Raw genomic sequence first — 20,477 nt, 5'->3', positions numbered from 1 at the left:
CATTTCCACTCCATCCTCAGGTTGTATTTTCCCACTCTGGCAGGTAAAACTACCCTTTCTCAGTGACTGAAAGGGTGGGATAGAAAACATGGGGACTGTCCCAGGAAAGGTCACAAATTCCTGCTGTTCTTACCAGAAACTTTAGGTGTTGTTTAAAATTAAAAAATGCTTCTCAATTTGTTGTCTGCCTTTGGTTGATTTCCAGTGTGTTAAAATGGTTGTTTTTGACAATTTTGTCTAGTTTTATACTTGATTTTTATAGAAAGGAATTGCTGACATCTTCATACTGCTGTAATGAGAGGTCCTTTTTTAATTTCATTTTTTGTTATTGAGGTATAATTAACATGCCATAAAATTAGTCACCTTTAAAATTCACTGGTTTTTAGTATATACACAAATCACTATATGTAAAAAATGGTGAAAGCTAAATAAGGTTACTATCTTATTCTAGAACATTTTCATCACAACCCACAAAAGAAACCCCTTACTTATTACCCCTTTTTATATTTGAAATGTAAATTTTTTCAGAACTTTCAGATTCAGGTTCCTTTACATTAATTTGCCAGCCATTTTTTGAGCTCTTTCAACTGGACCCAACTCTTTCTTCAGCTTTTAAAAATTTTTCTTCGTTTCCTTTCTGTAAATTATTTTGTATTTATCTTTTATCCCTTGGACTTGTCTTCTGTGTCTGGATATCCTTCATTTTATCATACTCATCTCTTTATTTCCTCAGAGTGCTAAAACAATTTCTTTCTTTTTTCATGGAAAGGCATTTTATTTTAAATATAGCAGGGTGTACATGTCAATCCCAAACTCCCAATCTGTTCCTTCCTCACAACCCTCCACCCTGGTAGCCATAAATTTGTTCTCTAAGTCTGTGAGTCTGATTCTGTTTTGTAAATCAGTTCATTTGTATCAGTTGTTTTTAGATTCTGCATATAAGCAGTATCTTACATTTGTCTTTCTGTCGGACTTCACTTAAGTATGATAATCTTCAGGTCCATACATGTTGCTACAAATGGCATTATTTCATTCTTTTTAATGGCTGAGTAATATTCCATTGTATATATGTACCACATCTTCTTTATCCATTTATATGTTGATGGACATTTAGGTTGCTTAAAACAACTTCTTAAGACCAATTTTTAATTCATAAATTTGATTTTCTAGGCCAAGATTTGCTGCCTCTGTTACCTTTGCTAAAATTTCTAATGGTTGGCACTCTTGCTTTATTCTTTATAAATTTATTTATTTATTTTGGCTGCGTTGGGTCTTCGTTGCTGTGTGGGCTTTCTCTAGTTGTGTCGAGCAGGGGCTACTCTTTGTTGCAGTGCACAGGCTTTTCATTGTGGTGGCTTCTCTTGTTGTGGAGCACAAGCTCTAGGCATGCTGGCTTCAGTAGTTGTGGCATACAGGCTCAGTAGTTGTGGCTCATGGGCTGTAGAGCGCAGGCTCAGTAGTTGTGGCGCACGGGCTTAGTTGCTCCGTGGCATGTAGGATCTTCCTGGACCAGGACTCGAACCTGGGTCCCCTGCATTGGCAGGTGGTTTCTTAACCACTGCACCACCAGGGAAGCCCCGCTTTATTTTTCATTAAAGCAATCTCTACTGCTTTCAAATTATTGTCCTTTCATAAATTCAGTAGTCTTTTTAATATCATTAAAAATAAGAATTACTGTTAAAATATTTTTTATTTTATAGATGCTTTTTTCTTTTCTAGAATTAGAAAACTTAGTGTTGAGTTTATTTTTCCCTCTTTCCAGTGTTTGTATTTATGTTTTAATTATTATTATATATTTTTAATTTATTTTTTTGTTTTTGTTTCTTTTTGCTTCATATTTTTTATGTTTAAAAGACTTTAGGGCTTCACTGGTGGCGCAGTGGTTGAGAGTCTGCCTGCCAATGCAGGGGACACGGGTTCGTGCCCCGGTCCGGGAAGATCCCACATGCCATGGAGCAGCTGGGCCCGTGAGCCATGGCCGCTGAGCCTGCGCGTCCGGAGCCAGTGCTCCGCAACGGGAGAGCCCGCAACAGTGAGAGGCCCGCGTACTGCAAAAAAAAAAAAAAAAAAGACTTTAGTTATGAAAAATTTTAAACATTTTCAGAAATAGAGAGAATAGGATAATAAATCCCCTCATTCCTATTTTATACATTCAATAATTATTAATTCATGAGCAGCCTGTTTCATGTGATCTTCTACCACTTTTTCCCACTAAACTTAATTATTTTGAAGCAAGTCCTGGACATCTTATTTCTTTCACAGATATTTCAGCATTTATCTCCTAAATCGACTCTCTCTTTAAAACATAACCATAATGTCATTATTACACCTAAATTTTAAATTTCTTATGATCATTATTATATTGGTCTATCCATAGGTTCTTCCTGTACCAGATTCTCTTCATAAATCAAAACCAAAACTGGCAAATGTCAGTTCTTTGAGATCTAAAACAATTTGTTTAAAAGTAGTCCTTTGTTCTAAGAACCTTATGTATTTGTATTTACATGGAAGACTATCTAAACTATATTAAGTTAAAAATCAAGTTGCAAAACACTGTATCTGATATGATTATACACTTCCGGGGGAAATTATTAGTATTCACAAATTTAAGAAAAGCTGAGGGAAAGTGGGTCTCTCACGAATGGATTACAAACCATGTTCAATTTCTGTTTTTTTATAGTAACACTTTTATTTTATAAGCAACATGTAACACTTTTAAAGCAAAACCATAGTAAAGATTAAAGAAAAACAATGATCCATTAAAAATTGGGCAAAAGATATGAACTGACATTTTACCAGAAAGCTGATTTGTAAGGTAAATAGGTACATGGAAAGGTGTTCAACATCATTAGCCATTAGGGAAATGCAAATTATAACTACAGTGAGATACCAGTATACATCTATTAGAGTAACTAAAATAAAAATTAGTGAAAATACCAAATGCTGGTAAGGATGTAGAGAAACTGTCCCTCACTTACTTGTGTGTGGGAATGTAAAATGGTTCAGCTATGCCAGAGAATTTTTTGGCAGTTTCTTATAAAGCTAAGCATATACTTATAAAACTAAGCATGCACTTAACCATACGACCCCACAGTCACACACTTGGGGCATTTTTCCCAGAAAAATGAAAATTTAAGTTCACACAAAAACTGATACACAGATAGATGTTCATAGCAGCTTTTATTTGTAATAGCAAAAAAGTGGAAACAACCAAAATGGCCTTCAGCAGGTTAATGGTTAAACTCTAGTACCTCCATACAGTGGAATACTACTCAGCATTAAAAAGAAATGCGCTATTGATACAACAACCTGGATGGATCCTTGGGCATTACGCTTAGTGGAAAATGTCAGTCTCAAAAGGTTGCATAATAAAGTTCCATTTATATGGCATTCTCAAAATGACAGAACTATAGTAGAAAACAGATCTGTGGCTTCTGGGGCACAGGGAAGGGGAAGGAGTGTGACCGTGATGGGATAGCATGAGATAGTTCCCTTTATGATGATATGGAACAGTTCTGTGACTGTGATGGTAGCTACACAAACCTATAAATGAGATAAAATTGCATAGAACCACACACACACACACACACACACACACACACACACACACGTCAATATGTGCAAGAAATGGTGAAGACGGAATAAGGTCTACAGTCCAGTTAATGATATAACCAGTGCCAATTCCACACATGAAATTCTCTGTACGAATTTTACAACTTCCTTTGATTTTATAATTATTTGAAAGTAAGAAAAATTTTTAAAGAGATAATTTTTAATGCCATTAGGCTTTCATTACAAGAATCTTAAAGTTCTAATCTTATATTTATTTATTTTTTTAAAAAATTTATTTAGGGCTTCCCTGGTGGCACAGTGGTTGAGAATCTGCCTGCCAGTGCAGAGGACACGGGTTCGAGCCCTGGTCTGGGAGGGTCCCACATGCCGCGGAGCGACTGGGCCCGTGAGCCACACTACTGAGCCTGCGCGTCTGGAGGCTGTGCTCTGCAACAAGAGGCGATGGAGAGTGGCCCTGGCTCTCCGCAGCTAGAGAAATCCCTCGCACAGAAACGAAGACCCAACACAGCCAAAAATAAATAAATAAAATTAAAAAAAAAAAAAAAATTTATTTATTTATTTTTGGCTACGTTGGGTCTTTGTTGCTGTGTGCGGACTATCTCTGGTGCGGTGAGTGGGGGGCTACTCTTCGTTGCGGTGCGCAGGCTTCTCATTGCAGTGGCTTCTCTTGTTGCGGAGCACGGGCTCTAGGTGCTCGGGCTTCAGTAGTTGTGGCACGCAGGCTCAGTATTTGTGGCTTGTGGGCTCTAGAGCACAGGCTCAGTCGTTGTGACGCATGGGCTTAGTTGCTCCGTGTAATGTGGGATCTTCCCAGACCAGGGCTCGAACCCGTGTGGATTCTTAACCACTGCGCCACCAGGGAAGTCCAGTTCTAACCTTTTAATCTAGTGATTTCACTTATGGGAAATCTGTCTCAAAGAAGCAATTTTAAGTATAGAAGAATCTTTATAAAAGATGTTCATCCAGAATTATTTGTTAAGAGTGAAACAGTAGAACTATTATTTAAAAAGTAAAACCAGTGAATTAATGTACCCTCACTTAGTGAAATAGTATTATGGAACCATTAACATAGTTGAAGGTTTTGATTTAAAATACTTTTAATTAATTTTTCTACAATGTTGCATGCATTTAATAGACAATAGTGAGTTAGACAAGCATAAAATGTATTGATGACTAAAACTGTGCAAATAGGAAGCAATAGTTCATGAAACTATCTGAGATAAAATCTCTAACCTTATTTCAAAACAACTTTATGTTCTAAGTGCTTTATATGTATAAAGTAATGGAGTTCTCTCAGCAACACTGTGAGTTAGGTGGTTTTTTCTGACTGCACTTTCACACAAGGACACTGAGGCACAAGGAGGTTAAGTAACTTGCTCAGGGTCTCACGTGCTGCTAAGTGGCAGAGCCAAGATTTGAACCCAGGCTTTGGCTCCAGGGTCTGTAGTCGGTGTTGAACTGTTTCAAGTTTCTGATGGTTTTTCATCACTTACCGCAGCAAGTTCTGCAGGATACTAATTGCCTACAATGGTAATAGGTGTTCAGTGAGGGAAGAGGGAAGGAAGAGTCTGTGGTTCAATAAATTTGTAGGTAAATGAAACTAAATATGTTTCTCTTTTTTATCGGCCTGATGTGGTAATGTATGTTGTGAACCTCTAAGAAGGGATTATATTATGCAGAATGGACTCAACTTTTTTGATTGTAGAACCTTTTTCACCCCCCTCAGGACCTCTCAAGGGACCAGTGTTCCTGAGGAATGTACCATAGTTGACACTGGCCCATAGAAGAGTCCATGCTCTGACCCACAAAGGAATTCATATCTGGTCCCTGTCTGTCTTCAGCCTACACTGACCGTCTTCTGACCCTTTTCCACCTCCTTGCTCGCCCCAGTCCCAGATCCCTGATTGTCCCCTGCATACCTGTGCTTCTGCCTAGAGTGTTACTTACCAGCAGCCGTGGCATCTCTGCCTGGCAGGTTGCTCCTTCAAGTATCACCTGCCTCTGTAAACTTTCCTCGACTCCCTGTGCATGCTCAGACATGCTTTCTGTGAGTTTCTGTTGTTACCTTGTTCATGGCACTGTTATAGAGGTTGGCTCGAGAGTACATTTGTCTGTGGTGAGTCTTTTCATCTCTTCATATTTAGCATCTTCACCAGTGGTGTCTTCTGATAGGTAGTTGTAATTTCTTCCTTCAGCTAGAAAGGACAAATATAGTTTAAAGAATGTTTTATTGTTCTTCTGTAGACTATCTCCTAATAATGATACAAATTATTTTGATGATTAGTGTACCTTATTTTAAGGAATGCAGTGAATTTTGTCAATTTATAGTTGCTGTTTTTAATTTCATTTTTATCCTTTCACTTTTTTTTTTTTTTTGCGGTACACGGGCCTCTCACTGTTGTGGCCTCTCCCGTTGCGGAGCACAGGCTCTGGACGTGCAGGCTCAGCGGCCATGGCTCACGGACCCAGCCGCTCCGCGGCATGTGGGATCTTCCCGGACCGGGGCACGAACCCGTGTCCCCTGCATCGGCAGGCGGACTCTCAACCACTGCGCCACCAGGGAAGCCCTATCCTTTCACTTTTTTGGGTAATGTTAAAAAGGAAAGAGATGAGGGTCTTATCTCTTAAAAGAGACAGCTGGAAACTTTTGGTGCTATATAGTTGCAACTGTAACTCTAAAGTACTTATTTGCATCCCCTGTGCCTTTCATGCTGCTCTGTGTATACTGCATATGATCCAAAGGTCTTTTGTCTCTTTCCAAAGGCATGCCATGTACCAAGAGCACAAAGAAGACTTCCAGGACGAGTGCACTAAGCTTCTGGTTGGCAGTATTGTCATAACCCGATACAACAATCGTACCTATCGTGTTGATGATGTGGATTGGAATAAGACTCCAAAAGATAGCTTCACGATGTCTGATGGGAAGGAGATTACATTCTTGGAATACTACAGGTAGAGGGAAGAGGCTGGGCTTGGGCCTGCGGGTTGGGGCCGTAGTCTCCTGTTCTGTAGGAGGAGTGGCACACAGCAGGACACTTCAAAAATAATTGGATTGGTCATGCACCCCAGATTGATGAGCTCATTTGTGGGATTTGACCTGAATTTGCTACCCTTACAGTTTTATTTCTTTCAGTACTTTTTGGAAGTTATTTCGTAAGTTAACCTCAGGGCTTCGAATTGTGTTTCCTTTGCTGTTTTGGTTACAAGTCTGTTTGGAGAGATTAAATTCAAGTCATTAATCATTTGACTATCATTTTGCCTTTCTAGTTACCTAGGTCCTTGAACCTGATACAGTTTTTAAACAAATTCTTTCCTGGACTGTTATCCTATTTCCCCTCTATTTAATTGCAGTGTTAACTTGAGCCTGCTTTTTCCAGTTATGTGTATGCTATGGTGAGTTTCTGATGGGTGAACTTCAGTGACGTACCTCAGTCCTGGTGAACACTTTGACTGTGATGCCATAAGAGTGGTGATGCTGCTTCTGACTTTTTCCCCTGCCTCTGTTTGGCTCTAGCAAAAACTATGGGATCACAATAAAGGAAAAGGACCAGCCACTGCTGATCCACAGGCCCAGTGAGCGACAGAATAACCAAGGGATGGTGAGTTGGAGGTGGAGTTCAGGGTGTCAGGCCTATGCTTCCATCTAAGTTCTCCACCCATCAGCCCTGGGAGCCATGGGACCTATGATTACAGTGGAGCTATGCTTACAGTGTGGTTGGGGAAAGCTGTGTAGGGTTTTGTCTGTCTCCTCTAGCCAGAGTTGCTTTTGCAGTCTCCTTAGTGAGGAACTAAACATCCATAGAGCGAGTTAGGTTAAGGAATAAGGAGAGTTTAGTGCTAAAGATGAAAACACTGGGTCCGTTAGGGAAGTTACAGGCATTTTAATAGAACTGGGAGCCAGGGAAAAGTGCCTTGGTACCTGACTCCTCTGTCTTCAGAGTAGAGACTGAAGATCAATAGGTTAAGATGAGACAGAGGCACCAGCTTGATAGGAGGTATTGTCTCAGCTTATCTGGAGGCTGAAGTGGAACAAACCTTGTAGTTTTTCTAGTTTTTTCTCTCCTTTTGACAATTGGAATATTTTTCTCTTTACCTAATACAACAGGCTATCGTGACTTGAGGGAGAAAAGGGTAAAACACTTGTAGTGTTTCCTGCCCTCTTCTCTGGGGTTTTGTGTTCCTTAGTGTGCCTGATACACCTGCAAGACCAGCTCTGGGCCTGGGAGCTCTTGTACTGGTCAGGGGAAGAAGATTCTCTTTTACTGCCTTGCTTTCCCTCTGTTCTCTCCTCAAAGCTGCTAAAAGGCGAAATCCTGCTGCTGCCTGAGCTTTCCTTCATGACTGGAATCCCTGAGAAGATGAAGAAGGACTTCAGAGCCATGAAGGTGAGAAGTGCCTGCTTTGAACCGAAGACCTTTTTGATAGCAGATATAGCTAGAACTGGGCCAGGTTTGCACATCACCTGGGCAGGTTCATTTTTCCTCTATATAAAGCATAATCTGTGTCCCTTCCCACACACTGTGAAAAAGCCAATCAGAACTTTCTTTGGAATGTTGTTACAATAGTAGAACGACTGGATTATAAAGTAAAAGGAAACAAATGGTTCTGGCATCACCCTCGCCAATCAGATGGATGACTGTAAGCTGGTCATATGACCATAAATGAGGTTCTTTGAGAGCACTGAATTTTTTTTAACATTTCTGTAAGCCTTCAGTTTATTTGAAGGGAGGAGGAGATAATTTAGCAAAAAGTCAACAAGTGAGAGAATGAAATTAAAGGATAGAAGTTTACACTGTGGGACTCGGGATGTCCTGGAAGTCTCATGTTGGGCACAGTCTTGTAGGAAATAGCTGGGAGGCAGAGATGTCTGCAGCAGTGTGGGTCTAGACCCCAAGGGCTTCACCTCCACACTGTCTGCTTGGGGCTTTCCACCCTCACACTGCTCTGCTCCCTCTCTCTCAGTCCTTGTCTGTCCTAGTTTTGGAACCCCGGCCCTGTCTCAGATGCCACGTATTGTTTTTAGTAACATCATAAAGAGCTAAAATGAATTTCTGTAAGAGATGTCTTTCATGTTTACCTTCTGATACTTCTGCTTTTAGTATGTAGGTCAAGGCTCCTTCCTTACAACTCTCAGTAACGTAATGATTTTATGATCTATGGGGCTACCTGTATAGCTCCATAGACTCAATGCCCTAATGACTGCCACACAGGGAGCAACAGCTGCACAGTTCATTAGTCCCAGAAGAATGAAGAAAGAACTCACTTACTTGATTCAGAATCTTCATACACACCTATTAGATATTCATTCAAGAATAAATATTTAGAAAACACCTATTATGGGCCACACACTGGACCTAACAAGTGTCTTACGGTGACATTAAGTGGCTAGTATCATGTGACATAAAGTATAAGACTGGATGTGTTTTTCCATTCCATTATGTTGGCCTACATGCCTGGCATAGGGCATTCCCCCGCACACCCAGATATTAAATAGATGTAATCAAGCCCCCTTACATGGCTTTGAGAAAAAGAATAAGATTTAGATGTCATAAGAAAAAAACTGTGACAATTTTAAATACTTACTTTTAAGTATGTATGTATATGTATAACTGAATCACTTTGCCGTACAGCAGAAATTAACACATTATAAACCAACTATATTTCAATAAAAAAACCCCAGTGGTTAACCTTTTAACCTCATACTTCATTCACATTCATGAGATATTTATTAAAGTCCTTAGAGGTATTTTAAAATTTCTATAGATTTCAATGGGAAGGAGGTTTTCTATGGAAATTTGTTATACATTAGGGTTTATTTAACCTCATACTGGAGAAGGTAATAACTTAGTATCTCCATTTTGATTCTATTTAGGATTTGACCCAGCAGATCAACCTGAGCCCCAAACAGCACCATAATGCTTTGAAATGCTTGCTACAGAGAATTTCAAAAAATGAGACAGCCAACAGTGAACTGACACGTTGGGGACTCTGTCTGCAGAAGGATGTACATAAGGTAAACCAGAAAATACGATGGTAGGAAACAGCATTAACCAAAGATTTTAGAGCTTTGTGAGACTAGGTGATAACTTCCTATCTTGTCTTTATTTTGCAGTTTTTGCTTTATAATTACACTTTTTTTTTTGGTCCTAGTCATAATACTTGAATTTCCTTGACTTAATTTGCTAGTATCTCTTACAGATTTTCTTTTGTACTTCCCAGGATCTGAGCTGTTAATTTCCAGTCGAGCAAAAGGAATATTGACTTAAAATTTACCTCATTTTTAGTTTTCCAAACCAAATTATTCTTAAAGTTCTCTATGTCTTTTTCCATTTTTCCCCCTACGTTTTTCTTTATCTTTCCCAGTAATTAACTTGTGTTTCTTTGAATATACTACTATCATTCTTTCCGTAGGCATAAAGTCTCAGACTTGAACATTTTAATTTTCGCATGGCCCTTTCTGCCTGCAATTTGCCTGAGTCCATTCTGTTGTATTTTGTGCAGCGTGAGCCATAGTGCAGAGGCTGCATGAGGTGGTGGTGAAGTCCTTGGCTTTGAATCTCAGTTCTACCACTTGCCATCTTAGTTACTTGGAACAAATTGCTTAGTATCTCTTATTTTCTTTATCTGTGAAATAAAGATAATGATTGAGTTAAAGGAATTAAATGGTAAAATCTTCAGCATACTATATGACACTAGCAAGTGCTCAGTAAATATTAGCTTTTATTACTTTTAATTTTCTTTCTGGATTATACCAAAATAATTAATTTTATCTTTTCTCTAGTTCTCTTGCACTCTGAATTGACTCCTTGTTAAAAACTGTTTTTTTCTTTTTTTTTTTTTTAAATAAAAGTAATGGAAAGTCAATAAAGAAAATGTGGGTACTGTGTAGAAAATGTAAAGAAGGAAATAAAAACATCAGTAGTTTCGTCACCCAAAGATAATACCTTAGTGATTTATTTTAGACACATAAAAGATAATATTATTTTCGATATATTTTGTTTTCCTAAACTTTTTTTCTGTGAGGATGAATCTTTTCTTAAAAAATTGTGCTTATAACTGTATATGGTTTTGCATCTTCTTTTTCATTTATTATTATATCTTGAACATGTGTTCATGTTATTAAATATTATTTGAAGAGGCAGAAAACTTAAGCCAGAGAAGAGAAAAGTTTATCCATAATCATGCTGCATCAGAATAAACACTGCTAACATTTTGGTATATATCCTTCAGTGTTTTTTGTCTGTGTGTATGTGTATGCACACAATCACATGTAGCATGTTTTCAGATGGTTTCGTTTTCTTTTTTTTTACTCAGTTTATTTAGAATTTTTTTCCATGTCATTTAATATTTTTCTAAATATTTTAATGGCTAACAGATATTCATTTTATTAATAATTTCCTATTCTTTTACATTCAATTTGAATTTAGTATTTTCCTGTTATAAATAGTGGATCTGTGAACATCCTTGTAACTAAATCTTTGCACATGATGTTTATTTTCATAGTCAGATTTATGGAAGTGTAATTGTTAGGTCAGAGGACATTTATGGTTTTAGTACTTTTTATTACATATTACCAACTGCCTTGTAGAAAGGTTCAGTTTTTTACTTTCATAAGCAAATGTGAACATTCTTGCTAATACAGGTATTGTTATTCTTTGTGTTAAACTTTTATAATATTAAGAAAATCATTAAAATTTTTTTGATTATAGGTAAAATAAGTATTTTGCTACATTTTTAAGAAAGCAAGGAGTAGAGCTCATAAAAAGTAAAAATCCTACATAATTACATATTCCCCCAGAGATACTCATTACTAAATGTGGACTCATTCAGTTTTTATAATGCATACATTACTATTTATTTTTTGCAGAAACAGGATTATATTAAATGCACTTAGAAAGTTATTTTAATAATTGCAAATATCCATCATATTGATATATCATCAACTTAGTTATCATCTTACTTTTGGATATTTAGATCTGATTGATTCATTATTATTAACTTTAATTTGGTCTTTCATTATATTTATGCTTTTATTCCTGCTTTTCTTTTGTATAAAGTATAATAGTAGTTTATGTTCAGCCTCATTAAGAAATATTCTCTAATTTTCTACTTAAATTTTTCCCTTAAAATATTCTTAAAGATTATTTTCCTGTTCGCCTTGTATTTATAGGCATTTTACATGAATTCCCTGGTTCTAAAGAGACAGTGTTTTCTGATTCCTTTCTTGTGGACCATGTTGGAAGCTTCAGTAATTAAAGAGCAGCGCCTATTAAAATTCACCTGTGTGTGTGTCCAGAGTTGTATTGACGTGGACTCTTACTGCTAACAGTTGCATTTTTCTACCATTTTCAGAAGTTATGACAGGGACAGGTCTATATGGTAGAGTTGACCAGGCCCCAGAACAGTATCAGCGTTTTCCTAAATAGTGTTTACAGATGGTTCATGTCATAGGCACTTTATTTTCTGTTTAGATTGAAGGACGTGTTCTGCCAATGGAAAGAATTAACTTAAGGAATATGTCATTTATCACATCTCAGGAACTAAACTGGATTAAGGAAGTAACCAGAGACCTTTCCATCTTAACTGTAAGTGACTTGTGAGGTGGTAAAGAGAGTTCCAGTATTCCTAGAAGTGTGGAAATTAGGAAGCAGGAATTATTTAGTGTCCTGTTTTTGAGAGGAAGTACCAACTGAATTCCCATCCTGAATTATTTACAAAACAGAGGTCCTTTGAACAAGAGCGAGTTGATGCATTGGTAGAGGGAAGCCCTTTGTTTGACCACAGACTTAGGACAAGGAAATAAACTGCCGTGGTAATTCATTCAGTGCCAGCCTATTACCCACTCTCTCTTTGTTCTTCCTTCTTCTTTTCTCTTTCCTTCCTCTTTTTCCCTATAGTTTCCACGAAAGAAATAAAATTAAAACAGTTTCCCACCAAGGCAACCAAAGAACAAAATGGTATATATATATTTTTTTCTTTGTGGTATGCGGGCCTCTCACTGCCATGGCCTCTCCCGTTGCGGAGCACAGGCTCCGGACGTGCAGGGTCAGCGGCCATGGCCCACGGGCCTACCCGCTCCATGGCATGTGGGATCCTCCTGGACCGGGGCACGAACCCGCGTACCCTGCATCGGCAGGCGGACTCTCAACCACTGTGCCACCAGGGAAGCCCGGTATATAATTATTTTTAAATGTTTTTGGCTCACCTGGTCTCTGTGGCCGTGCATAAAGTACACACATTTGTTTCTAAAATTTTTTTTTGAAATATATTTAAAGAAAAAGTACATTTATGTATATAACTTGATGAATTTTCACAAGTTAAATAAACCTGTGTAATCAACACTGAGGGTTAAGAAACAGAACTTTACCAGTGCCTCAGAAGCCCCACCCCCATGCTCCTAATTACTACCTACCTGGCACCCTTACCCAACCCAAGAATGACCACTATTCTGACCTCTAACAGCATTGATTTTTTTCAGCTGTGTTTGTACTTAATCTATACATGAAACCATACTGTATATATTCTGTCATGTCTGGCTTCATTTCTTCAGCCTTGTTTGGTAAGTTTCTCCATACTGTTAGGTATAGTTACAGATCTTCGATTCTCATTGCTGTGTAGTATTCCATTGTGAGACTGTGCCATAATTTACTTATCACACACATCTGCATTAGTAATCAGCATTAGATAAGACAGGACTCAAGCAGAGAGAGTGAAAAGCAATTTGTTCTTTAGAATAACATCTCCTGATACGAAGTTGGGGTGTTGGGGAAGTTGTGGGAAGTACTAAAAATAGCTTGTTGTTGCTCCTAGGTCCCCATGCATTTCTGGGCGCTGTTTTACCCAAAGAGAGCAATGGATCAAGCCCGAGAACTGGTGAACATGTTAGAGAAGGTAGCTGGCCCCGTTGGCATGCGCATGAGCCCGCCAGCCTGGGTGGAACTGAAGGATGATCGCATAGAGACCTATGTCAGAACCATTCAATCCATGCTGGGAGTTGAGGTAATAAATTAATTTGAGTAAATTTTCAGGATGTCCATTCTGAAATAGTTGAATACTTGATTTTTTTTTTTTTTTTTTGCCGTACGCGGGCCTTTCACCGTTGTGGCCTCTCCCGTTGTGGAGCACAGGCTCTGGACGCGCAGGCTCAGCGGCCATGGCTCACGGGCCCAGCCGCTCCGCGGCACGTGGGACCCTCCCAGACCGGGGCACGAACCCATGTCTCCTGCATCGGCAGGCAGGCTGTCAACCACTGCGCCACAAGGGAAGCCCTTGAATACTTGATTTTAAATTATCTTGGTTATTGATCTGCTGTTGATGATGTCCAGGAATCTGTATCTTACTCATGTGCACGTGAAATACTGAATTAACAAAGTAGTCGTTATGCCCTTTGGTTGGTTTCGCTTCTCTCCTCCTTTGTTGGCACTCTCACTCACTCCAGCGTTCTGTTCCTCATGTAATTGGCTGAGATAATAGCTGACTTAACTTCAATTTTTTATCTATATAGAACATGTTGTGCTCAGAAAGCAATTTCCTGGGCCAGGTGCCATCTTGCACGATTCAGTACTGAGCTGTCACAGTCTGGTTTGACTCAAGATTCACATTGCTCCAGTGATGAACTTGGCAGTGGGCCCATCAGCTTGGTCCAGATAGCCGAACGGGGACTACTGGAGCTGAGCAGGTCATAGTGTTCACAACTCAGTAGTTCAGGCCTGCAGTTCTTATCTGTTCATACATAAAACAGAGGAAGAAGATTAAGGAGGGAAAAAAAGCAGACCAAAAGTTTTTGGAAATAACTAGTCCTTGAATTGAAGAGTCAGTTCTTGTGAGACCAATACTAGAATTGCTATTCTAGTATTGACTAGAGTACTAGTCAGTCATGACTTTTTTCTCTGTTCGTCCAGCGCTCTGGGTGTGTCATCTGTAGCGGCACACTCATACTCTCTCTTTCTTTGTATTTTCCTCCTGACTTCCCATGCCTTCTTACTCTGCCATGGCCTCCCCCGGGCCTGATCATTGATAAATTCTGCCCTGCTTTCAAAAGAAAAACCCAGCCGAGCACCTCAGCTCCCCCATCTCACGACTTGGCCTCTTCTGTGTATGAGAGTGCATTGCCAACAGTCTTCATGTAGCATGGATATGAGTGTCATTCATAATGTTGACTCCTATTGGTCTTGCTGTCTCTCTGCCATCTCTAGGGCATTCTGTTTTATTATTCTCTCTGTTTCAGGGTCATAAACTCAGATGTCTATGGGAGTGAAGTGGGCCAGGAGGGGACTCTAGGGAACTAAAGAGAGTAAACCCCATGACTGCAGATAACAGCCCAGCATTGTCAAATTGATTTTTAGTTTGTTTATTTTTCAGTAGAAGCCAAAAGTCTAGATTTGCATATGTGTACACCTACCTATGTTTAAATGTTAATTTTAAAAAGACTTGTGAATCATTATAGGGACTAAAAAACCACATCTGTTTCCTAGATCCAGCCCACAGGCTCCCAGCATGCAGCCCATGTTCTACGTGACTTCGGAAGTTCTTTGATCTGATTGCTGGAACATGTGTCCTCTGAGAAGTCTTCATTTAAAATTAATCTTGATTTGGAATTGTATACTGTTGATTTCTGTTTCTGTCATAAAGCGTTGGCAGCTTTATTTCACTTGTGTGCTACTTTACTTTATTGAGATTTTGAAGGATCCTCTGTTCTTAATGTCAGATCTCTTAAGCAGTGAGAGGTAGAAGATGCCGATGTAAGATATTCTTCTGGCAATATCATTCTCTCTCCTAATCAGAAAGTTAGGAAGATCTACGTATGGATTTGGCAGTAGCTTCATTTCCTCTGCATTTGGCTCTGAATCCTTTCTTCTGGTATTGTATCCCATGTTTCCTAGTTAAAGTTCTATGGCATGAATGTAATAAGGTGCTTAGTTTACTAAAGAGAGTGGCAAAAAACATTATAGTGCATTGAAAGCATCAACTAATAAGAAACCCTTGCATATTTTTAAGCCTGGTTCTTTTCCAGGGATCTTAAGTGTCCTAATAAATTAATCAGGTAATCAGGACCAGCTCTAGGTAACTTACGGTAACATGTTATGTAGCTAAGCGAAGAAGCCTGGAACCCAGCAAATGCTCACTCAGGTTCAAGGACCTTTTTCTCTGTTGGAATGTCCACCATCTTTGGTTCAGTCCTCTCTTTACCCTAAAGGTCCTGTGGCTTTGCAGACTCTTGAACTGCCCCCGACTGGAGCCCTATCAAGGTCTGCTCAGAGTTCCAAAGCCTGACTTATATATACTTTATCTCTTCAAGGGGAAGATACAGATGGTTGTTTGCATCATCATGGGCACACGTGACGATCTCTACAGGGCCATTAAAAAGCTGTGCTGTGTGCAGACTCCCGTGCCCTCACAAGTGAGTGGAAACTGGGCAGGAGGCACAGAGGGAAACTCTAGCCTCCCTTGAGGCTTGGAAAAGAGGGACTAAAGTAACTATTAGAAGGCAGCATATGTAGACCCACCTGGTGAAACTTTCCTGTTACAGTAACCTGGCTTATAGCAGATGTTCTTTGTAAAATGCTGCTTTCATGTTCCCAAATGAGCACTTTTGCTTGTTCATGGGTGAGTCGCCAGGTGGTTTCACATGACTGGGTTCTGAGAGTATAGGCTTTCCTTTGAAAGGAGAAAGCTGGTTTTCCTACGGAGGTTAATTTTTTTTTTAATCTGCGTGAGATCTTTTTGAAAGTTTTTGTTGGCTGGTTGTTTTTTGGTTCTGATTTGTGTCGTGTGTGTGCACACACACACAACATGCCTGACCAGAAACTCTAGAATTAGAACCGTTAGTACCAAGTGTATTATCTGCCAGCCGGAGTTTCTTAAACAAATGTAGTACTTGCTCTAGAATTGTTTACATTGTTTGAAAGGTTGATAGTGTCCGCTTTCCCCTCTATTACAGGTCATCAATGTCCGAACCATTGGCCAGCCCACCAGGCTTCAGAGTGTGGCCCAGAAAATTTTACTTCAGATTAACTGTAAATTGGGTGGTGAGCTCTGGGGAGTGGATATTCCTCTGGTGAGTGATGCTGAGATATGTCTTCATTCAATTCAGCATCCCAGAGAGTCCTACCTAGCTGTTTTCCTAATTTTCCACCTAGAATTTTCCTCATTCTCAGTGCTTATAGTCTGAGTGGTTCATTGCTTGTTTTTGTATAGCCCACAAGCTTTGGAATGGTTTTCACATTTTTAAGTGGTTGAAAAAAATAAGACTAATATCTCCAGACACATGAAAATTATATGAAATTCAGTTTTCAGTGTCCTTAAATGCGTTTTTATTGGAACGTAGCCATACTCCTTTATGTACTACCTGTGGCTGCTTGTGTGCCGTAATGGCAGAATTGAATAGTTCCTCCAGAGACGGTGTGGCTCACAAAGCCTAAGGTATTTACTTCTTAGTCCTTAACAGAAAGTTTGCCAGTCCCTGGTCTTGACGATCTCTGACTTTGTTCATAGTGTTTAAAAAATATCAAGTTGATTGCACTCTTTCTCTTCCTTTCCCAGAACTTATTTTCATATGTTGCTTTGGGGTTCAGATAACAATTAAAGATGGGGTGATGTGTTGCTTGGATTTTTGGTTTGTTTTTGTCTTCTAACCCAGAAACAATTAATGGTGATCGGGGTGGATGTTTACCACAACCCCAGCAGAAGCATGCGCTCCGTGGTTGGCTTTGTCGCAAGCATCAGTCTGTAAGTACCACTCATGGCTCTATTGTGTTTGGTTACCTTATTTTAATGCCTAATCTTACTGTAAAGCCAGAAAAAGTTTTTGAATATTTAATATTGTAGTAAAAGTATACTGAAATTCTTCCTTCTCTATCTTCCTATGATATTAATTTGTACAATCTCTTATCACATGTGTAAGTTTGTTCCCTGACTACAGTGTAACCTCTTTCAGAATGGGGTCTGTGTCTTGCTGTCTTGCTGGTGGTGGGTTTTTTCCCCTAGAAATGAGGGGTTTTGTTTGTTTTTCCTGATTGTAAAAATAAAGCATGCTCATGCAAAAATCTCCAGAAATTTAGAAAGTGAAAATTCCTCATGGTCTAGCCTTCATTAACCACCACCAAAGATTTGGAGTATGTATGTACTTTTAGGTACTCTTTTATGCATATATTAACATATAGGTAGCTGGTATACACATACAAGTGACACATTACTATGTATACTGTTCCTCATCTTCTTTTATGTACTTAAACTGTATATTTTGGTCATTTTCCCATATTGACGCAAATAAATCTCCATCAATTCTTTTTAACTGCTGCATGGAATTTATTATATGCTATAGCGCTATTTATTTAACTAGTCCTCTGTTGGTGGATATCTAGGTTGTTAAATTTTTTCAATTGGAAGCAGTTTTGTAGCAGATATCCACAATTATGCCTGTATTTATTTATTTATTTTTTGCGGTACGCGGGCCTCTCACCGTTGTGGCCTCTCCCATTGTGGAGCACAGGCCCCGGACGCGCAGGCTCAGCGGCCATGGCCCACGGGCCCAGCCGCTCTGCGGCACGCGGGATCCTCCCGGACCAGGGCACGAACCGGTGTCCCCTGCATCGGCAGGCGGACTTTCAACCACTGCGCCACCGGGGAAGCCCATGCCTGTATTTTTATATTCTGTAGCTGGCTTACATGTATCTTTTCCCTACATCTGTGTGTTTTTACATGTAAAATAAATGCGTTTGCTGGGTACTTGTGTGATTGGTGCATGGAGAAGCCTGTGTATGCTGACATTCAGCTGTGGGCCTTCCTTTGTGAGTGTGTGTTCATCTTCCTCTCTCTCTCTCTCTCTCTCTCTCTCTCCTTGCCTCTGCCCCAGCACCCTCACAAAATGGTATTCACGAGTGGTATTCCAGATGCCTCATCAGGAGATTGTGGATAGCCTGAAGCTGTGCCTGGTGGGCTCCTTGAAAAAGTTCTATGAGGTGAGGAGAACAGCAGTTCTAAAGTATCAGGGTTTTAAGGCCTGCCTTCCTGATCACTTTAAGAGGAAGTCTGATTTAGTGAGAGGGATCCCAACTCGAAGGTGAGTTTCCTAAACAGACTGACAGGCAGCTCAGAAGCACTGTTTTCAGGCTTCTACTTGTACAGAGCAGCTTAAAGAGCTCAGTGCTTTGATTTGATTTGGTAAGTAATGACGATTTCCCTGGTTGTCAGCCTGATGCCTGCGTGCATAATCTTCAGGCCCTTATCAGGAAAGTCAGGGTAAATTTTAGTAATTGAAGCAGCTTATTAATTTTCTCAGCTTTCTATGGCTGTCATTAGGCGCTGGTTCTTTTCATTTAAGTTCAAGACCAGTGCCTCCCTGAAAATCGCCCCTAGAACTCCAAAGAATGCTAACCATGGAGAATTGCTGTCATTAAGCTGATGTTGGGTCTGGAACAGTGAGCAAGCAAGGTACTGGGTTTTGCCTTGGCCAGTACATCAAAGGAAGCACTGATAAGTGGCTTTCATTTCTTAGGGTTCAGTGTTAGCCCTTTGCATAGAGATTAAACAGCAAGAAATTTAATGATTTCGCATGATTAAAGTCAATCTCTAGAACTCCACCTTGTTTCATTTTAGAATAACATTTCCTATAGTGTCCTTCCAATGGTTTGGTACTGTGTTTCAGTATTAGAGATTATGTAAACCAGAAGTTAAATTTTTGTCCCTGTAGAGGTCCATGTGATATGCTACTTTGTTATGAAGTCCCACTCACACCTTCCTTCTTGTTGTCGCTATTGTTTGCCTGCAAAGTTGTGTATGTCTTTTCAGCCCTAGCTCAAAGATTAGTTCTGTGAAACCTTTCTCATTTCCCCTCTGCTCCATCCCTTAGCTAGACTTATTTCTTTATGATCCTCTCCCAAGGCCCTCTGTTAACATTCTGTGTAGTGATTATCACATCCTGCCTTTTATTAGTTGTTTGTATCCTTATTTATCTCTCCCTCTGGGTTGTAAATTACTTGAGCACTGTTTGGTTATGGATGGTTCTGTAGTAAATTACCCTAAAACTTAGTGACATGCAGTGAGCAGTTATGATGTTCCCTGTCAGGAAGTTGGACAGGGCACAGTGGGCTCCAGTTCTGCTCCATTTGGGCCCCTTCATGTGGTCTTTTCACATGAGCTGGTTTGGGCTTCCTCACAGCATGGTGGCTGGGTTCAGAGCTTGAGCATTCCAAGAGATTGAGAGAGCCAGGTAGAAAACGTGTTGCCTTGTATACCTTAGTCTTGAAAGCCATGTAGCGTCACTTCCACTGCATTCTGTAAGCCAAGTAGTAGTATCATTGTGAATATGCCTGAGTTTTGGAGGAGCCAGTGTGGGGTAGAGGTGGACTTAAAGAAACAACTGATATGCTCTATAAGGCCATTACATATGTTCTGATATTTCTGTACTAATTACTCTTTGCCCCCTTCATCTGTTATAAGGCACTGTTTGTACCTTACAATAAACTTGTGCAGAACTCTTTAGCATAGAAGTTAGCTGGTGGTTAGCTAGTCCTGTTCTTCCTCAGGCCAGTAGTTTTTCCATTTATATTACATCCTGAGGAGGCTTTAACCCAATTTCCCAATATATTTGCTTATCAATATTGGTATTATCATAAGACTTATATACATGGTATAGTTGAATCTTACCAACAAGGTCACCCTACATCATGATGCAGGGCGGTAGTAGACATAACCTGAAATATAAGAGTCAGCAGTGGCACATTACTAGAGACCCACGCAGGCATGAATAATTAGTTCAGTTCATCATTCTATTGTAGGACCAAAGTATCTCCCAGAGCCATGCCACTTAAGTTGGCAGGCTTCCATTCAACTTTGTCAGGTTCTGAAAGCAGCAGTTCATTCGCCATTTCAGACATTGGTATACTTGAGCTAACAGACAATGT

At 39.6% G+C, this 20,477-nt stretch overlaps 1 protein-coding gene across 2 annotated transcripts in view; it reads left to right on the top strand.

Annotated features, from left to right (window-relative positions):
* PIWIL2 (piwi like RNA-mediated gene silencing 2) overlaps nt 1-20,477 on the top strand; it is an 87,052-nt gene that overhangs the window by 40,674 nt on the left and 25,901 nt on the right. For both annotated transcript variants that reach the window (XM_065878567.1, XM_065878566.1), the window contains exons 10-19: nt 6,337-6,525; nt 7,088-7,172; nt 7,869-7,958; nt 9,446-9,586; nt 12,045-12,158; nt 13,384-13,572; nt 15,872-15,973; nt 16,514-16,630; nt 17,213-17,301; nt 18,428-18,533. In XM_065878567.1, the coding sequence (XP_065734639.1) occupies nt 6,337-6,525; nt 7,088-7,172; nt 7,869-7,958; nt 9,446-9,586; nt 12,045-12,158; nt 13,384-13,572; nt 15,872-15,973; nt 16,514-16,630; nt 17,213-17,301; nt 18,428-18,533 (1,222 nt within the window). The remainder of the gene's footprint in view (nt 1-6,336; nt 6,526-7,087; nt 7,173-7,868; nt 7,959-9,445; nt 9,587-12,044; nt 12,159-13,383; nt 13,573-15,871; nt 15,974-16,513; nt 16,631-17,212; nt 17,302-18,427; nt 18,534-20,477) is intronic.

Source organism: Phocoena phocoena, chromosome 6, assembly GCF_963924675.1.
Source record: "Phocoena phocoena chromosome 6, mPhoPho1.1, whole genome shotgun sequence".
Lineage (NCBI taxonomy): Eukaryota > Metazoa > Chordata > Mammalia > Artiodactyla > Phocoenidae > Phocoena > Phocoena phocoena.
This window is presented reverse-complemented; position numbering and strand designations above follow the sequence as displayed.